Source organism: Emydura macquarii, unplaced genomic scaffold (genome assembly GCF_026122565.2).
Source record: "Emydura macquarii macquarii isolate MOO-44397 ecotype Brisbane River unplaced genomic scaffold, CSIRO-AGI_Emac_v2 contig_2636, whole genome shotgun sequence".
Classification (NCBI taxonomy): domain Eukaryota; kingdom Metazoa; phylum Chordata; order Testudines; family Chelidae; genus Emydura; species Emydura macquarii.
Genome location: NW_027132773.1, coordinates 46,499,174 through 46,519,010, shown reverse-complemented (window position 1 = coordinate 46,519,010; position 19,837 = coordinate 46,499,174). Strand labels below are relative to the sequence as shown.

At 40.6% G+C, this 19,837-nt stretch overlaps 1 protein-coding gene across 4 annotated transcripts in view; it reads right to left on the bottom strand.

Moving 5' to 3' along the window:
- The window catches only part of DMTF1 (cyclin D binding myb like transcription factor 1), a 54,960-nt gene extending 38,614 nt beyond the window's left edge, over positions 1 to 16,346 (bottom strand). For 3 of the 4 annotated variants that reach the window (XR_010922891.1, XR_010922892.1, XM_067564561.1), the window contains exons 1-5: positions 15,974 to 16,346; positions 6,500 to 6,616; positions 5,313 to 5,435; positions 4,287 to 4,381; positions 2,055 to 2,169 (exon numbers count right to left, since the gene is read on the bottom strand). Coding sequence is in view for 2 of the 4 variants with exons in the window: in XM_067564561.1 (XP_067420662.1) it covers positions 2,055 to 2,169; positions 4,287 to 4,381; positions 5,313 to 5,435; positions 6,500 to 6,608 (442 nt within the window). In the remaining 2 variants the exon portion in view is untranslated. Of the gene's footprint in view, positions 1 to 2,054; positions 2,170 to 4,286; positions 4,382 to 5,312; positions 5,436 to 6,499; positions 6,617 to 15,973 lie in introns of those variants that run through there. The other variant, XM_067564562.1, reaches the window with a different exon arrangement.
- Positions 16,347 to 19,837: the final 3,491 nt, after the last annotated feature.

Genomic DNA, 19,837 nt, shown 5'->3' with positions numbered 1-19,837 from the left:
CCTTTGCTATGTTTGCCTACTTCTAGCCAATTTAAGCCAAGTGTAATATAATTTGACACAGGACTTGAAAAACCTGTTTAGACACCTACTGGTCATGGGCATGAAAGTGGGTGGTACACACTGTCCAATGAGAAGTTCAGACTCCTTTTCCAAACTGCTGTGACAGGGGAACATTCTGGGATTCCTATAAGTATATTTTCTCCGAGAAAGGTGGCACCTCCAAGCAGACTTCTGCCACTATCTCAGGTGTTCCCAAACCTTTTTTCATAATATGGGCTACATTTTAATGGAAAGATTGGACCTGCATCACTTCTCCCATTCACAATTGCACAGACAACCCTCCACTCCATTTATAATTGCACATGCCACCAGCAATTCATGACCATATAACATGACTGTGGGAACCACAGCTATTACTTACAGGTGAAAGGAACATGAGGGAAGTGTTTAGTGGGTTTTCAATCTCTTTTAATGACATATAACAGCTGGATATGAGAAGACCAGGCAGCATGTGACCAGTCAGCTCTTCACCAAATCACCAGCAAGAACTCCTCTGGCCACAGTTTGCAGAACACTGCTCTAAGCTAGTTGACTTTGATAAAAGTGAAGTTCATATTCCTCCCCAATGGCGGCTGGAAAGGAGGTGCATAATCTCTCTGCTTCCCACCACCCCAGAGCCTACCAGCCACTGTCATGGGATGTCTCAACTACTTTATCCCCAGCCTTCTGAAATGGAAAGCAGTCTCTTTGCTACTCTGCCTGTCCCCCGCCCTTCCCCACAGTTCCTGAATTGAGCACCATGGAGATTAGAAGCTGTGCAGAGCTGCAGAAAAATGGAGATGGAACAGATGGGGGAAATTAGTGGCTGTTAAAAGCAACCGTACAGCCAATCAAGACAGTGAATGAAAGTGACAGACAGGAACAGATAATATGCTGGGTGCTTGTTTCTCCCTGCTCCCAACTCTGAGGTTCCCATTCCCAATGTTTCTCAGTCACTGCTCCCTTCCTACAATCCGCCATCCTCTCTCTGCAGCAAACCTCAGACTTGTCGAGTTTCTGCGAAAAATTTAAAAGGAAACAAAACAATATTTATTTTGTTTCAATTTGATTTGGAAAAAAAAAAAAGTTTAATTCACCCTTTCCTTCCCACTGGACGAAGGAGAAAAAAATTGTGAGGGGAATAAACAAACAAAAGAATTGTTTCAAACTGAATCACAAACATATTCATATTTCTTAAAAGGCCACGTTTTGTTGAAAAAAAACCACTGATGAAAAATTTCAACCAGCTCTCATGCGGCGCAACTAAATCCTGAAGTGTTCTGCAGCACTAAATGTAAATCATGTGAAGTTTTTAAAGGACCTGATTCTTCTAGCCAAAAAGACTAGAGACACTACCGAGCCCCTAAGCAGGATCTCCTTAAATAACTACTACTGCCACTAAAATCACTGTCACTCCTGGGAGCATTACAGCACCTGCTCTCTCTCTTACTATAGCTACATCTGGGGGCAATCTATCCTTCTACGTCAAGATGGGAACAAGAGGGGTGGGAACTGATCACCCAAGATGTTTTTCGTGTCCCTCAATTGCAAGCGTAGGATTCATTTAGCATTGTGTTTCAAGTAACATTTTGAAAAACAAAAAGGAGAGTGAGAATAAAGAGGTCACACAAGTTCCATTAGATTCTACAGGGCATTACATTTCATTTTGTTAAATGAATAGCCTCTTTATTTTTAATCTCCTTTGTAACTTATTTGAAATTACTGGTAACATACAGCAAAATATTTTTACTCCTAGTCATCATGCTCTCTATCCCTCTGGATCCCCTTTCACTTTTTATCTTGCCTTTTGCCTGGGACATAGGAAGATTTACCATTGCCCATTATGGAAAGTGATTGTATTTTTAGCTTTAGACCTCGCCCTGTAAATAAGGGTGCAGGCATCCTGCACCAGAACACAGGCTATATTATGCAGCCTAAAAGTAGCCTCACACACATTATTCAGATCAGCTCACCTTTTTGCAAGCAATGGGAGAATTTGGGCCTAAATAGCCTACCTTTGTTTGTTAGAGAATCTTTATCCTCTTTGGTTGTAAACCAAGCTTGACTAACAGCTGACACTTCCTCATTGCCCAGAGGAGAGATTTCATCCAATTGTTCATTCTGAAGAATCTTGAAAAGAAGAATTCAGAGTACCTCATTAACTGATTTTAACATTCATTCCCCCACCTTGAATTTAACGTGCAATACTTGGCAAGGGTAAGTGGAAAAAAGATGGCTATGTCATGCTAGTTCACCTTGCTTGCTGCTCATAAAATCTATTTGTTTTAGGAGGGACGCTACCAGGATATTTTCCTTTTATAAACAACACTTTTACCCATCATACTCATGGCCAGCTTAAAACTGAAATCTCTTCCCCAGCATCCTTTACAAAATACACACCAATTTGCAATTTCTCACAGTAATGGCACTGATATAAACTCTATTTTTTTAGATTACAGGATATACAGAATCATTTGCTTATCTACTGTAATGTTCACTCCTCCTCCGCTACTCTATATTCTGCATAAAGTGAAGGTTTATAAACTCAGATCTGTGTTTTCCATTGTCTCTCACTCTCCTTGCAGTGGGCCAACTTTAAGTACCATCAACAGAAATTACTGATATTTAGACGAAGCTTCACAAATGAACCGAGTACATACAATCTCTAACAACACAGCTTTTGTGCCCTGTAAAGAAGAAATCTTCTTTTAAAAACGTATTCTTGATTCAGATACTGGCTTAAATCAGTTGTGTGTGTCCAGGTGATTTATTAATTTTATGACAATTACATTTGTCATTAGCATTAAATTGTTAATTTTTTAGTATATTTTATTATTCAATTGGTGAAATATTTGTTTAAAAACTAGTTAACACAGCTTAGAAAGTATACGATTAAAACTGGATACTCAAATAGTTTAGACCCCAACTGTAACCTCCAACTTAAAATTGTAATTTGTTAGGAAACACATGGGGTATGAAGAGGGCAGACATAAGAGGGGGGAATAGTACTAGCAAGGACCAGAAGATTGAAGACAGGTAAGAAAGATGGTGTGGGGGAACTATAACTGGTAGTTTTGCAGACACTGGTTATGGCAGAAATGTATTTGTTGTGAGTGGAGTTAGGCAATACGCACCTGAAATAGAGGCTGTAACAGCAGGAAGAGAAAAGTAAAGAAAAACATCCAGAGATTTAGGGTATGTCTACACTAGATCAGCTACAGAAGCACAGCTACTGCACTGCAACTGTGTAACTGTAGCATAAACAGGTCTTACATCTACAAAATGTTTTTCTGTCAGTGCAGGTATTTCACCTCTCCAAGAGGCAATAACTAGGTAAATGGAAGAATTCTTCTGTCAACCAGCCTGCATCTACAATGAGACTTCAATTAACCTAACTACCTCACAAATTGCATGAAATTTTTCACAGACCTGAGCGAGGTAGCTAGATCGACCTAAAGTTTTAGGTGTAGACCAGGCCATGGAAAGCATTACTGTAGCCTTCAGGGAAGCTAGGGATTTTAAAATTCTGCTCCAAAAGGGCTGACAATGGCTAGGTGGGAGCAGAGTTAGAGCAAATAGGTCCAGGTGGCCCCCACCATTTCTGCTGGAACTTCTCTAGGGAACTGGGAGCTGTAAAGCTCCACGGCTAATAGGGATAATAATACTTACTATCCTTACTCTCAAAGGTGTTATGAGGATTAATTAGATAATAGTATCAGTCCTGCTCTAACTGATGTTAAGATTCTGTCTGACTTCAGTGGAAAAAGGATTGGGTCCAACGTTTATAAATCACTTTTTAATGTGAAGTGCGCTGCATGAGAGCGGAGTATTTTTAGGCTTAAACATTTCTCTTTCTTAACAGTGGTCCTACCTAAAAGGTTTTACCATAAGGATTATAAAACTTATTTTCCCCTGAACACCACAATCTGCAGCAGTGGTAAATCCAAAGGCCCAGTCATCTTATCTTTATATATGGCACTCTCTAAAACAAATCTTAGCATATGTGCTACACCTGACATAACAGTGCACCAATCCATGTACAGAAAATTATGTTTTCCTCTGAAAAATTAAAATGTATTTTTATTGCACAGAATCTTCCAAACAACAGCAGTGTCACAGTATGCCAGTTTCACAAACATGACACACATTGCCCATTTAATAAAAAACTTTTGCTTCTTAATTTAATTTGAATATGCAGAGGCAAGTTAATTAAAAGCCCTTGGACCAAGCTTGAAGCTTTACCATACCTGGATCTGAGTAACAGTTCCTTCATTAATCTCATCATCTGCTACCTCAGTGGTAGCAGTCATGGTCACCTCAAAGCTCTGATCATTTTCTGAAACTTCAAAACATGTAAATTAGTTGCATAGTTTATTTCTGAAATATTTGATATGCAGAGTACAGAATTTACACAACATAGTAATTGCTCTGCAAAACTGAATAAAGCTGTGCTCTGTCACTGATTTTTTGGCATAGCAAAAACACTAAGATGCTTGCTAATAGTTCCCTTTATGAAGTTCAAATTAGGGTTTTTAAACCAGGACGACTACAACTAGGACACCACTTTTTGGTAGATTCATGTTGTAAAACTGAATGTGAAACAAGAAATAAAATTAATTTAAATTGATTTGGTGCAAATAGAACAATGTGAAGGTTTCTTTTCCTGTTCTATATTTTATTTTCATTGCTCTCCAATTACTGCTAGTGTACAACTTTCAAACCAGTTGGCAGCAACATTTAAAGCTTATTTTTCCTATAATTCCAATATTACAGTATTTGCACTTGTAGATTCAAATCTTGGCAAGCTTGATTCAATCCTTTATCCTAGTGTGGTAAATAACTCATGCACCACACAGATCTACATATCTGTGGATCTTTCAGATACTACCTCAAACATGGAAAGCCCAACCATTCTGTTTGGACATAAAAATCCCGTGCACTTTTAGTAAGAATAGTGTGTTTGCATTGGTGTCCTCCCAACTCCGCCTCCCCAAGTGGTACTGTATGTTAGTTGGTTGCTGCCCTCTAGCCAACAGTTGGCTTTACTTCATTGGTACTAAATGTATACAGTTTGTTGTAAAGTGTTCTATGACCCATGGGCATTAAGAGTGGTACATAAGTGTAAAATATTAATAGAAATATTGGCAAAATAAAGTGTTCACAAACATTCTAAAGTGGTCAAAGCTGTCTACTTTAACGGCTACCAAAAAAAAATTTTTGCTTCAAGAGTGCCAGAACATAATGTGCACTTTGATTAGTATTCAGGGACTTACTTGGAACTGCAACAACAGAAATGCACGGAGTGGAATCATCAATACTCTGATCATCCTCTGATGATAAGCAAAGTCTCTTGTTTGGAGGTTCAGTGCTGTCTTCTGAGTCTACTTCATCAGCTTCTAGTAACAAAAATATATCCAGAGCCCTTTCTATTAACATAATGAACCTTTTGTTGACCAAAAACATTGTTGAAGCTAAACACAAACATATGAAAGCTTGCTCAATGCTTTGCCACCACACAAGTGCTTAACATAAATTAGTACTCCCTCATTCAAGTGTTTTCTTTAGTATCTAAACTGAACCTCAATCTTGATAAACCAATTTAATATGGAGAATGATTAGCCATTGGAACAGCTTACCAAAGGATTCTCGTCACTGGAAATTTTAAAATCAAGATTGGATGTTTTTCTAAAAGATATACTCTAGTTCAACCAGCAATTAATCCAGAGAAGTCCTAAAGCATGTATTGTTCAGGAGGTGAGATTAGATGATCACAATGAAACCTTCTAGTCTCAACATATGAACCCCTCTCAGAAGCAAAGCAAACACCTGAGCCTGCGAATATCTATGCAGGTGCTCAACTCCAAGAATGTGAGTAGTCCCTCTGAAGTCAATCAGCTACTCATATGCTTAAAGTTAAACAAGTATGTACATTCTCTGTAGGATTAAGGCCTATTCTGGTAGATTTGTAAAATAGAAGGTGTTAATAATCCAGTGTGACCAAAAGAAGTCATGATGTATATTTTTAAAATGTTGTTTTTATAATGCATCAGTTAAAGGTGTAAGAGATACTGTGCAAATTTCAGGAAATAAAATAAAAACAGAGTCAATGCCCCAGGAACCAGCTACTTAAAAAAAATCAAGTCAACTGAAAGGAAAACTTGATGAAACGAGCAGAAAAATATACCCAAGAAAAATGTTATTTGAAAGGAAAGGTCTTGCATGGAGCTTTAAAGACAGCTAAAGGGGTTGTAGTGGAAACCATGAGAAAGGGAGGCCCTAGAAAACAAAATGCCCTGCCCTAGACCAAACAGACTGAACCTCAGCATGGACAACAAAGACAATCCAACTGATATCATCTCACTTGGAGGGACACAGACAGAGAGGGAGGTTGTAAAGGGTTTGAAAATATATAGAACAAATAAAAGAGAATACAAATACTGCCAAATATGATTCTCTATACCATTCTGAGGGCAATGAAGTATAAGGTTCCCTTCGGTGTCCTGGGTCAAAGTCACAGAGTTCACGGTTTCTACTGTCACTGTGTCAGACTCTTCTTCAACTGTGCTCATACTCAAACCTAAAGAAGAAGAAGAAGAAATTAAGTCTTCTTTGAGCAAGCTCCTACTTGCAATGTTTCTCTTGCATTTAATGTGTAGTAATAAAACTTCTCTAGGGAACTTGGAGTCAGGAGACCTGGGTTCAATCCTTGCTCTGAGACTGACTCACTGTATGACCTGAGCAAGACGAGGCTTGAAAAATATACCTGACGTGACTTTTCATGCATGCTTAAACACTATTCCACAACAAAATTGCTTTCCTGGACATTTGTCATGTGCATTTTTATAAATTATAAGAATATTTCAAAGCTATCTAGGTGCCTAAAATATGCACATAGGGGCCAAACCTCACCATTTATGTGCATTCGCCATTTTCAGAAGGGAAGTTAAGTTCCGCATAAGTTCCCTAGGTGACTTTAAAAAAAAAAAATTAATTTGAAATATCAGAAGAATCATAACAGTTAGAAATAAAAGGACCTAACAAAGTTATTTAGTCCATCTTCCTGCCAGTGCCTGTTCCCTACAGTGCATTTGCTACTGCTTCATCCTGTTTTATTGTAGAAGTCTCAAGTAATGGGGCTTCTAGCACTTCCTTTAGGGGACTATTCCATAATACATCTGATTGTCAATAAGTACGGATACACAAGTACAGATTTTCATTTTCTTAATTTCATCCCATTACTCCTATTCACATCTCCATCCGCCATATAATAATTCCTCCTCGTCTTTAATGTTTATACCCTTCAACCATGCATAGACTATCACATTACTCCCCTTAGCCATTGCTTAGCCAAGCTATATGCCTCTTTTCAAGGCCTCAATCCTATAAAGATGTATTCATGTGCTTAAAGTTTATGATGTGTGTAAATCTTTGAAGGATTGGAGCCTTAATCTATTCTCATAAGTAAACCCCTTTAGGCCGCTGATCATTTTTGTTGCTCTTTTCCGAATTCTTTCTAGCTTGTCCATATCTTTCTGGTAAAGTGGTGCCCAGAAATAAATGCAATATTTCAGCTGTGGTCATACTAGACCAGTACCATGAGGAACAATTACCTCCCCTATCTACAATATAGATCTGCACATTCAACACTCTGCTATATAGCATTCAGGATGAATTTGCTGTCCATTAACAGACCGCGTTAATCTCTTGCAGCTGCTTCTCACGTTTCTCTGTCCCACTGCATTCCAGCGGAGGGCAACCAAAATGATTAGGGGGCTGGAGCACAGGACTTATGAAGAGAGGCTGAGGGAACTGGGCTTGTTTAGTCTGCAAAAGAGAAGAATGAGGGGGGATTTGATAGTGGCCTTTAACTATCTGAAAGGGGGTTCCAGGGAGGATGGGGCTAGGCTGTTCTCGGTGGTGGCAGATGACAGAACAAGGAGCAACGGTCTCAAGTTGCAGGGCGGGAGGTCTAGGTTGGACATTAGGAAAAAGTTTTTCACTAGGAGGGTGGTGAAGCACTGGAATGGGTTACCTAGAGAGGTGGTGGAATCTCCATCTTTAGAGGTTTTTAAGCTGAGGCTTGACAAAGCCCTGGCTGGGATGATATAGCTGAAGTTAGTCCTGCTTTGAGCAGGGAGTTGGACTAGATGACCTCCTGAGGTCCCTTCCAACTCTAATATTCTATGATTCCTATGTTTTGGATTCTTCTTCGCTAGATGCATTAGCTTTCATTTTTTCAAATCTCATGTACTCTCTCTGCCCATGTTTCTAAGGTCTTCAAACCTTTTTTATATTATTTCTTTGCCCTTTCTACTATTTGTGATATTTTTCATTTGAAAATCTTATTAATGGATTGTTTACTTTAATTTCCAGATCTTTATTTAAGATGTTAAATAAGACCATACCTGTCACAGGAAAGAGGATGCAACCACTACCCACCTGACACCCCCACACCCCATTTTTTGTGTGTGACCCTTCCACACAATAGTAGAGAGAAAAAATATTATTAAAAAACCTGGAAAATGTTATTTTAAAACCAAAACACTGATAAAGGAACACAGGAGCAGTATAGTACTGGCAACAACTTTTAACTCAAAATTTTAAAAGTGATCATTATTGATGGCAACTCCTAGAGATAATCCCAACCAGGCCTTGATCCCATTCCGCTAAGGACTCTACTGACAGCCTCTACGATAAGGAATTTACAATCTAAATTTTAATTGCTAGTATTCCTCGAGTGATATTGCTTTGGCAAGAAACTACTCTCATTTTAAATAAAAACACTTTGTCTAATTAATTACTGAAGACTGTCAGCAACTGCTGTAATTTCTTGACAGGATAAGGCCATTGTTGGCATTTATAATGAATTCATTATTTTAGAAAGCTTCACAAATCATGTAAGTCGATTCTGATGCTTGTTGGAAGGATGCCACTTTAAAACAAACAGTCATTTAAAGTATGGGTAAAGGCAATTGCTTCCTAAGAAGAAATTATATTACCTTTTCATTATGGTGAGAATTCTGAATGTTGTTGATATTCTAGAGCAGTGTTTCTCAATTAAATTTGGCCGCGGAACCCTTTTTAACTTCTGCGGGACCATGCGATACCCTCTGCTGAAAAATCCGGGACATGTTCCCCTTTTCAGCAGCATGCGCTGTCAGCTGTTTTTGGCGGCACAGTTTCAATTTTTCGCGGAACCCTGAAATTCATCTTGCGGAACCCCAGGGTTCTGCGGAACACCAATTGAGAAACACTGTCCTAGAGCAAACTAAACTGCAAGCAATATTTGTTGCAAAAGTTATGTTGTTGATTTTAAGGGACTGGAATATGCATCCTTATCCCACACAGACTGAGAAATATTCAACGTATTTTACTAATGAACCTGGATTCTTTAGTTTAATTTTTGAGAGGAATAAAACAGACATTTGTTGAGGTGGGCAAAGAATAAGAGCAAACAGAGGAAAACTCCTCATTGGTTCTTTTGATGGAAGTGAGACTATGACCCTTTATTGCCACAGCATATATGTATGTTCTAGACAGTTTTTAACTGCCATTGCATTACATTGGAGTGTTGCAGTTACAATCTCCATGACAAAGTGTCTTGAAATGAAGCATCCTTATTTAGCAGTCAATAGTATATGATTATTTCCCCCCATCAAGCACACAACCACACTGAAGTCAGCTGTTTTTCCTTCCAGGACTTCAATTGATCCCACTACAGTGTGGAAGATATTTGATATTGACTTGTTTATAAAAGCAAATGTCAACCATGTGCTTCAACAAAGGCACATTTTTATTGATCTTTGAGGGGAGGAAGTTCTCGCTGGGAAAGATAGAACAGAGCTTTTATTGTAGACATCCACAATGAAAACTGACTACAGAGAGCTGACAGCTGAGCTTTCCTTGCCCCTGCCCCTCCTCCCCTTCCCCACAGGTATTTAGGGCTGGTTGGAGAGCAGTGGAAAGACCTCTCGGAGACATTTTGGCATGGGGGTAGGCTCCTAAATTGACAATATAACTTTGGGAGTAAACAATAATTGTTGAGAATGCAGAGCAGTTAGCGTTATTGTGCCAGTAAAGCCGCTGAAAAATAGTGGGGAAGGTGTCTGTGATGCCAGAAAACTGAAGGGGGGGGGGGGGACAAATGTCTTGGAGCGGGTTATAGTCTTCCAGTGCAGTCCTCACAAAAGGGAATTTCCCCAAGATAAGCAGAGGCAGGAGACAGCCACTTTCTCTGCACTGTTGCTTCACATTTCAAGGCTGTGCAGCAGCAATCATTAGAGAAGTTAATGATGCTTGGGGCAGCATTTCCTCCACTGGATATCTTCAGAATCAGCTAAAGATGATGCTACAGGAACCATCAGAGTCTCCAGCTACTCCCTATCTACCACAAAAAGCCTATGGAGTCACAAAACAAAATGGGATTATGCAATGGAGGTAGCACTCCCCAATATAAACCCAGATCCAGCAGAATACGCCTATTGCAAAACCTCTTATCCCTGAGAATGATATACATCAATGCCAATGTTAAAAAGAGAAGAGATGGGGAGATACTGACTTGAGGCACAGGATTGTCTAGGGAAAAGTCTGTTGGTGCTGGTGGTGTGGTTTTTTACCAACTTTCATTTCATCCCTATTGGAGGCTTAGCACATATGAAATCATAATTTCTGATCTTAGGTAACCATGATTTATAACCATGCGAAATGAGGGCCTGTACTAAAGTGCATTGAAGTCAATAGAAAAAGTCACACTGATTTCAATGGGCTTTGCATCAGGCCCCAGTGGCAAAACTATTATTGGGAAGCAATTTGAAAAGGAAAATTAAATCTGAATATCATGAAACTTTTCCAATCAGTGCATTCTTTTAGACTGTGAGATAAATGGTGAAGGGAAAGTGAGGGAAACTCCTTCTTTGGAGAAAACGGGGTTCAGAAAAGAACTATATAAATTCATGGAGGATAGGTCCATCAATGGCTATTGGCCAGGATGAGCAGAGCTGGGAATGGGCGACTGGATGGATCACTTGATGATTACCTGGTCTGTTCATTCCCTCTGAAACATCTGGCATTGGCCACTGTCGGAAGACAGGATATTGGGCTAGATGGACCATTTGTCTGACCCAGTATAGCCATTCTTATGTTCTTGTATGTAAATGTAGACAGGGACAATAGAGTGCAAGCTTGTATTACCACAGAGATGAGGTAGCTAATCCAACAGAAATTCAAGATTAAATAATTCTGAAAAATTGTTTCTTAAATAAACAGCTTTCAGAACTTTAGTGGCTACTTTTTAACCTTAGGCTAAATTCCTCTGATTGATATTCTTAGATATTATAGGAATGGATACATTATAATTGAATAATGACTGACAGACAATTCGCTGATAGACTACCATCTACACAGAACACAAATCAGTGCAGCAGACAATGCATTCTAATGCAGACTTCCTTGATACTGATTGCAGAGAAAACATTCTTGCTAGATGTCCTCAATTTATCACATGATGACTGCTGAAGCTTACCATTGGCACTACACCCTAGTTAAGGTTCCTTCAGCACACACACAACATAAATCCCTTACATAACATAAAACCTATTTCCATCCATTATCCATTTACTCAAAAAAAGTCAAATGCACAATCATGGCCCTATAACTATTTCTGATAATCTACAATTTTCACATTACCAACATACAATTTTTCCACCTCCAAACCATCTTCATCTCTTTTAGTCTTTCATATAGTTTGCTACACTGCTCATCTTTTTACACATCCTTCATAAACAAACTTCTATTTTTTGTCTTTGTATTAAAAGAGAAATTACTTCCTATTTTTAAAAAAAATTCTATTTAAAAATAATTTCCCAAAAAGCATATTTTGAAGATTCAACAGCAGATTCAGCTATATTCCCTAGAAATCTGAGTACATACTGTGATTTTCTGTGCTATGTTTGAGAGTGTAGGTTTGTACTGGAATGTAATATAATGGGTAGAGAGAGGGGAACAGTGTGAATAGCTATGATGAGTGGGTGTGAAGACAGATAGTATGTGAATGGTTTGGATTCTAACATTCTCTTAAAAAGCATATTCCTAAATTGCTCTGTCACGAAATGCACCTGTACAAGCTTAACTGTAAATTAAAAGTCATGTGGGATTTAAACAGAGTTCTGTATGAAACTGAACACATTGTATGGGTTAAACAATGCTTATGGACAGACTGTTTTAATGTTTTTTCTTTATATGAATAGTAAAGATTCAGGGATTATGTTTCAGAGCAGCTAGTCTACTGAAACTACATAGTGCAGTGGTTTTAACCTGATTTCGAAAATTATGAGGTGTACGGTAGGTTTGCCTCATTGCTGACAATGCTGATTTTACATGAAGTCATCAAAATTGTGAACTGAAATTTTCCGTAACAAAAGTTCCAGGGTGCTCTCCGTCATGAGACAACACTATGTAATTATACTGTGGACTACAGCTAGTTCTGCAGCAATTGTTTTTATATACTCATTATTGGATCTAATGCTTAGTTTGAACTAATTTAAGAAGAAATACTACCTTTAATTATGCAGGAAATGAACTAAACAGTGGCAATTGCTTTCTACATATTAACTTGATTTCAGTTAGTCCTCCCCTTCAAATGCCACAAACAGTCCTTTTCCAATAGATCCACACTGTTAATTTCACTGGGTAAAAATGTATTTTTTTTTTAAGTTTCTAAGGAGCGAATGTAATTTCTTGCTAAGAGATGCTGCTATTAGTTCCAGTAAAATTAAATTGGAGCAAACACAGTGGACTCAACAGGACATCAGTGTAGTTATTCAAGACTATCATCATTGCAACCAACATTATAACACAACCCAAAACACCTTGTACTTTAAAGTTTATCAACCTTTTTGATGTGTTCTGAACGTTTACTGTAAACTCATTAAATTGTCAGTAAGTTAATAAATACATATGCAATCATAATCAGCAGTTTTCACTGATCACCTGGTATACATTCGTATAAGTTATTACATAAACAAGATGACTTCTTGTTCACAATGGCTGCACCTGGCTGTCCAAATGGCATATGTTGCAGTCACAGTAAAATTACACCTGGTAGTTAAGTATTTCAGATTAAAAAATATGTCACCCTGAAATCTTCTTAAACAGCTGCCACAGGGGGGGGGGGGGGGGGGGAAATCAGACCAAACACACAGATTTTGTGTAAGAGGTTCTCTATGGAAACTCAGTCCATATGTCAAGATTTATTTTAAATGATTTGACACAAAGTTGATTGAGTTCAAAAGCAGTATTTATTACTGAAGTATCTATACAGATGGGTTATCATAGAGATAGAAGGCATGGTAGGCGCACAGTGCGACAAACTGTTCTCATTTACACCAGTGTAAAATTGGCACAACTTCATTAAGTCAAAGGAGGTATTCCAGATGCAATGATGTGCCAGTACACAGTTTTATCCAACCATTGCAATATGAAGTGGGAAGCATGCCTTCATCAGTCATATGGAATGAAAAAAGGAAATTTACAGAGAACCAAGTGCTAATTGCTTCAGGGAAAGTACAATGGAAAATTAGACTGCTGGCCATTTTTGAGGCTCTCAAATACTACTATAATAGGTATGGATAAAAAAAGCTTGATAGATTGGTATATATTAACAAACAAAACACTAAAGAAAAAGCATTTAAATTCCATTTTTTAACAACGTTCAGAATGATCTCTTCACCTTTAGATACACTAGCAAATATTAACATAACATGAAATATGAAAAGTTGGTTGTTCAGTATTATACCTACTGCAATTATAATGGAGAGTCACAGCTCTGATGCTTTGTGACATAGGGATTAACTTCTATGAACTTCTATGAATAAGACAAGTGTTGTGACAGATGATGAAATATTGACACAAATGGTTAATACTTCATCCTGGAAACTGCAACTGTCTATGCAAGGAGCCAGTTTCAGCTCTTATAGTTTAATTGTTGTGAGGTGCACACCTCTTGGGGATATTACTGATTCATCTAATATTCCTTTTACAGTATCAACCATAAAGAATTTGATTTTATTTAACTACACAACTGGTTTACAAAGAAGAAAGGGTTTTTATATTTATAAAGTTCACATAGCATATGTCATCCAAACTCCAGTGGGTTTTTTTGTTAGTTGTCTTCATCTACAAGCCAAAGTTGTTATCAAGCTGTGTCTTTTTACTTAGTTATGAAGGCACGTCATCAGCTCTTTCATGTTTGTAAGATGATTATTACCTGAATATTGTCAATATATCAATCTACACATTATAGGTTTGTCAACAAATAACCTTTGTCAGGTTATGTGAATGCCCTTATCTACTTCTACCTAGGAACTTTCATTAAGTGTACACACTTTACTGTGGGTTTTTTTGAATTGCTTAATGAGATGCAGTTTCAGGGGGTCCGTGAGCCCAGGTGCCCTGCAGGACTAAAGCCCCATCACCCCAAGCCCCACCCCTCCAGGCTGAAGCCCTGAGCTGCCCTGTCCCTCAAAGAGCTAAAGCTGGGAACCCCACAGGACAGAAGCCACACATGCCTCAGCCCCGAGGGGCTGAAGCCTGGAGGCCTGAGCCCACCCCCTGGCTAAAGCCGGGAGCCTGGCACCCCACAGGGCTACAGCCCCTCACCCAACTGTCATGCAGGGCTTAAAGCCTGGCATCCCATGGGGCAGAAGCTCTGAGCGCCCCAGCCTCGCACAGCAGAAGCCCCTTGCTCCCACTCTTTACAGCAACTGAAGCCCAGAGCCCCAAGCCGCCCCCCACTTGACCATCAGAAAAGAAAAAGTTGAGAACCCTAGTCTAAGGGACACACTTGCATTTCCCCTGGATTTATTTATTACACATCATCAGTGTGAGATTGTCATTACACAATTAAAACAAAGCCCGATAATTTCTATAAAACAGGGATGCATATGTTCTCCTAACAGGATGCATGATGTGGTGTGGCTAATATATAACTATCAAGTTAGTTGAAAAAAAAAAATTCTGGTCTTTTTCCATATTTAAGTGAAAATCCCCTTTTTGTAAATTTCTACTTTCAGCTGTGACCACTGCCAAAGAACCCCACTCCCAAATCATGTCACCCACCAGAATAAAAAACCCATGAAGTTTAAATACACCATGCCCAGCCTCAGGGAGGAAAGGAGAGCTGTTACACATTACTCACGCGTGCTTTGCAGCTGGGCTTTTAGCATTGAAACACCAGGAGTTTTTAAAGCTGGGGGAAGGAGGGAGGGGGAAGGAAGCAAAAGCTTAAAAAAAGCGCAAACAGCAATTGGCAAGCGGCCCCTCCCCCGCACAATGAGTCAGGCTGGGCCCTTTCCAAAGCCATGCATTTAAAGAAATGCCTCGCTTTTTTTTTTTCCTTCCATTTTATTTTTCACCTGTTCTGCAACGTTCACTTTTTTTTTTTTTTTGGGTTGCAATTACAACCCCACACACTGCCCCGCCCGCCCCTGGCCACCGAGCCCAGCCACATCTGCACCAGCTCCTCTCCCTCCCTCCAAGGAGTTACAGCAGCAGCCCCCCCCCCCGGAGGGAGGGGCTCCCCACCCCCACTCTCCCGCTCGGGTGGGGGGAGGGGGCGCTGTGGCCGGGGAAGCCGCTTCTGGCCCCGGGCGCGGGCCCCCCGGCTGCTCCCCGCCCGGCAGCGCCGCCATTTGGTCCGGCTCTAGCTCCGACGCCATTTTCCCGTCCGCCTCTGCGGCGGCTTCTCCTCGGCCGGCTGAGGCCGCTCCGAGCCCCGCTCCCTGTCCCCGCCAGCAGGCGCTGAGAGGCAGTGGGGGCGGGGAGGGGGGGGTAGGCCTGGGCCGCCGCCCGGCTCCCGCCCCGCTGCCCGGCTCTCCCGCCGCGCCGCGCCCGGCTCTTCCCGGCCCCGCCAACCCGCCGCGGCTCCCCTCGCACTTACTTCCTGTTTTGGGTCCGGGCACTTGAGAAACCAGGATGGAGACTCTGAAGTACCAGGATGGAGGCGCCGAGAGCGGCAGCGAACGCAGGAGGCGGCGGGGCTGGGGCGCAGGCAGCCGCGCTGAGCTGCCAGCCGCCGGAAGAGCCGCTGCCGCCCCGCCCCCCCGGCTTCCGCCCCCGAGGCGGCGCCACAAAGCTCACGGAGCTGGGCGAGCGGGAGAAGAGCGCGAGAAAGGTCACATCATCCTCCCCATCTCTTTGCCCAGTGCGAGATGCGACTCCTCAGTGTGGCCTACTGCGAGCAAATCCATCTCCCCATCCCACTCCTCTGTGTGTGCCCAGGCTCTATCGATGCACTAATGCTATTTTCTGTATTTAATTTCCTGCTCATTTAATTCTTATTAAAAATTAATCAAAAATTAAATATGTAATAAAGAACAATCTATACCTCTTCATTCAGCTTGGACTGCTCGCAAGTTGTCCATCAGCAAGATAGTGCATTTAAGTGCCTTGATTCTTGGCAAAAGTTACTCTACATTGCTGCTTGTTTAACTGAGGTCATAATTTGGCCCTTAAAATTTGCCCTTGATCAATAAGGGCAGAGGAACATTTCAGACAAAGTCTCATCTCTTTCCAGAGGAAACTTTCTTCCTGATGCTAACGCTGGAATAATGGAAATACTGTATGTACTTCAGCACTCCAGGAAGTCACCAGAGAGCCTGCTTTTCCTCTCACGCACACCTGCGTCAATCAGGACTAACTGCATTGAAATTCATGGGAATATGCAAGTGAAAAAAGTGATGTATATCCATTGTCTGTCAGTGCTTTCCCATTTCATAGACTCATGCACTTCCCTCTTCACACTGGTACTGTACTGCTCCCTCTGGTTACTTGTCTAATACAATGGACCCTCTCTATTTTTTCACTAGTTTTTCACTAGGAGGGTGGTGAAGCACTGGAATGGGTTACCTAGGGAGGTGGTGGAATCTCCATCTTTAGAGGTTTTTAAGCTGAGGCTTGACAAAACCCTCGCTGGGATTATTTAACTGAGGTTAGTCCTGCTTTGAGCAGGGAGTTGGACTAGATGACCTCCTGAGGTCCCTTCCAACTCTATGATTCTATTAGGGTTTAATGATTGGAGGACCTATTGTGAATAAGTGAATTTTGCAAATTAGTAATGGGAGAGACACCACACAAAAACAGCCAAGGGACTGGATCACCAACTGTGTTTTGTTCATTTATTTTTTATCTATGTAGCTTAATTATGATAATTCTGTACAGTGCTTCATAATGGGCTCAGTCCTGCAACCCTTACTTACGGTGTAGTCCCTTTGGGGACAATGAGAGTACTTGTATGAGTAAGGACTGTTTGCACCCATGAAAATGGGCAGCAGGATCTGCCCCATTGTACTATAAGTGTCCTGTAATATATTCAGTAAAAGGAAAATGGGACTTCACTTTCACTTTTTTATTAGATCTTTTTAGAGAAGCGGAGAGAGATCACATTTGTTTTATGTGAATTATAAAATGTGCAAATTAGATAGATTCTGCTCTTCCCAGCCTGTCTCAGAGGGGCTTTAAAACTAAGCACTTTTACATGTCAAAGAGAATTCTCTTTGTCTCCATTTAGTGAATTGTATAATGGGGTAATACCACATTCTTGTCTTGTAGGGATGTTTCAAGGCTTCATTAATTGCTAAGCTTCACATAGGATCAGTGAAAGGCTATACAATGGATACATCATTATCTGGATCCAGCAGTCAAGAGCTAGAGGTGTCTGCTAATCCAGAAGGGAAATTTGTAGTCTAGTTTGTAATTGTTAAGGCTTCCTAAATTTCTTCAGTCATTCTCTGCTTCAGTAAAAAATTTTCTCTGTGAATGTTTCATGGCTATAGGTCGCAGAGGTAGCAATAGCTACAGTTAAGGGTGCCTGACACTTCCGATTATAAGAACCTACTGTTGGTTGCTTAATACTTTGCCAGATTTAATGGTACAGGCTGAAGTTTTCCTTGCCAGGTGTCTATCTTAGGCTGAATACTTTGAGAGAAATTTCAGCAATAAGGGTTTAGCTGTTTCTTTTAGGAATTAGGTTGGGAGAAATACATTGTTTCACCCATGTTAAAAAGTTTTTACAAGAGTTTTATTGAGACGCTTTAGTGCCTCAATGCTTTGGAGCAGGGACTTGACACTTGCCAGAGGATTTTCCCAACTGACAGGGATGTGCCTTTTGTCATCTCTATGAACATATGCCCAAAGTTAGCCAAGATATGAGCTTCTCAGCTTGTGCATTCTCACTAGAGACTTTTTAGAGTTCAGCAGCTAAATTCTCCAAAGATTCCTTCTACATTGAGCATGCTCCAGCCCAGGCTGCAGGGGCTCAGCTGGAGTTTCCCTGCTTTGTTCCTCCCAGCAGTCAGGAGCTGGTGTGGCACTGTGCGCAGGAACTGAGAGCAGGGAGACTGTTTCTCCTGTGCAGGGCCATTTTAAGACCTTCGTAGGCCCTAGGCACACTTGCCTTCATAGGCCCCCCGACCGAAATAACGAATTTGATTTTAAACTATTAATAAATAGTTTTTTAAATAAAAAAAAATTATATATATATAAATTTTTTTTGTAGGCCCTGAAAGTTTCGTAGGCCCTAGGCACTGTGCCTATTGTGCCTAATGGATAATACAGCCCTGCTCCTGTGCTCTCAGTGCCTCCTGGGTTCCAGGCAGTGCAGAAGAGAAGGAAGGAGCTGCTTAGGAGGCTGTCAAGGGGGCAGACTGGGATAAAGAACCAGAGGTTTGAGCACCGAGACCAGGAGCTGGTGGGAGGGAATTGGAACTATGGTATGCATCAAAGGAGAGGACTGGGACTTGGACAAGGAGCCAGAGGGTGGGGGACTGGGATATGGAGCGGAAAGTGGGTAGGGAGATAGAATGATAATCCAAAGGAGGGGCAAGGGCAAAAGAGTTCTGGCTTCAGGGTGGACTAGCACCTGGGATTCCTGAGTCTTCACATTGCTTTGCCTTTGCAAATAACTGTGAAACTCACTGGCAAAACGTGTGCCTCTTCTCCCTCTAGTGGCTGACCTACATAGAGGATGACAACCTACTATTGCTTTCGGTAGAAGTCTGAGCAGTGGATCCAAAGGTTCTCATACTGATTATGAACATCATACTGAATATGATGCCACATGATGGAATTTCTGTTTTTTTCAGTTTCTTTTTAAAATACCCAGGAAATTATTTACAAAAAATTACTTTAGAAGAACATTACGGTTGCAAAATCAAGCATTCAAAAATTCGGAAATGCCCAAATTAAGGTTGCCTGTGCAACCTGAATTTCGCCTGCTTGTGCATATACATTCTGATATAGTTTTTAATTCCATGATCACATAGTATTTTTTCCACAGGACTCCTGCCTCATTCAGTGCACAGGATGGATGGTGCTCAGAGAGTGAATCAGAGTTGTTTAGTGAAGGAGGCTGTTGTCTATTGGTCCTTGTTTAATTTGTTGCAGAAAATGAAGCAAAGGATTTCAGGAAGAGAATGGATGGTCTTATGGTGTAGGCCAGGGGTGCCCAACCTACGGCCTGCGGGCCATACATGGCCCATCACAGCATTTCATAAGGCCCAAGGCCTGCTTTAACACAGTTTACTAATGGTCAATTCATTAGCATTTTGTTATCATGTTTACATAAATTTAGTTTACACAAGTGTATAAATAGACAATACTGTACATAGAAACAACCTATCTAAATACATACAAAACAAGTTGAACTTAAAATATAAATCAATACAGGTGACTTTTTACATATTTTAATAAGATTTAATCTGTTTGGCCTACACAAGATTGTGCTTAGGTTTATATGGCCCTCTTG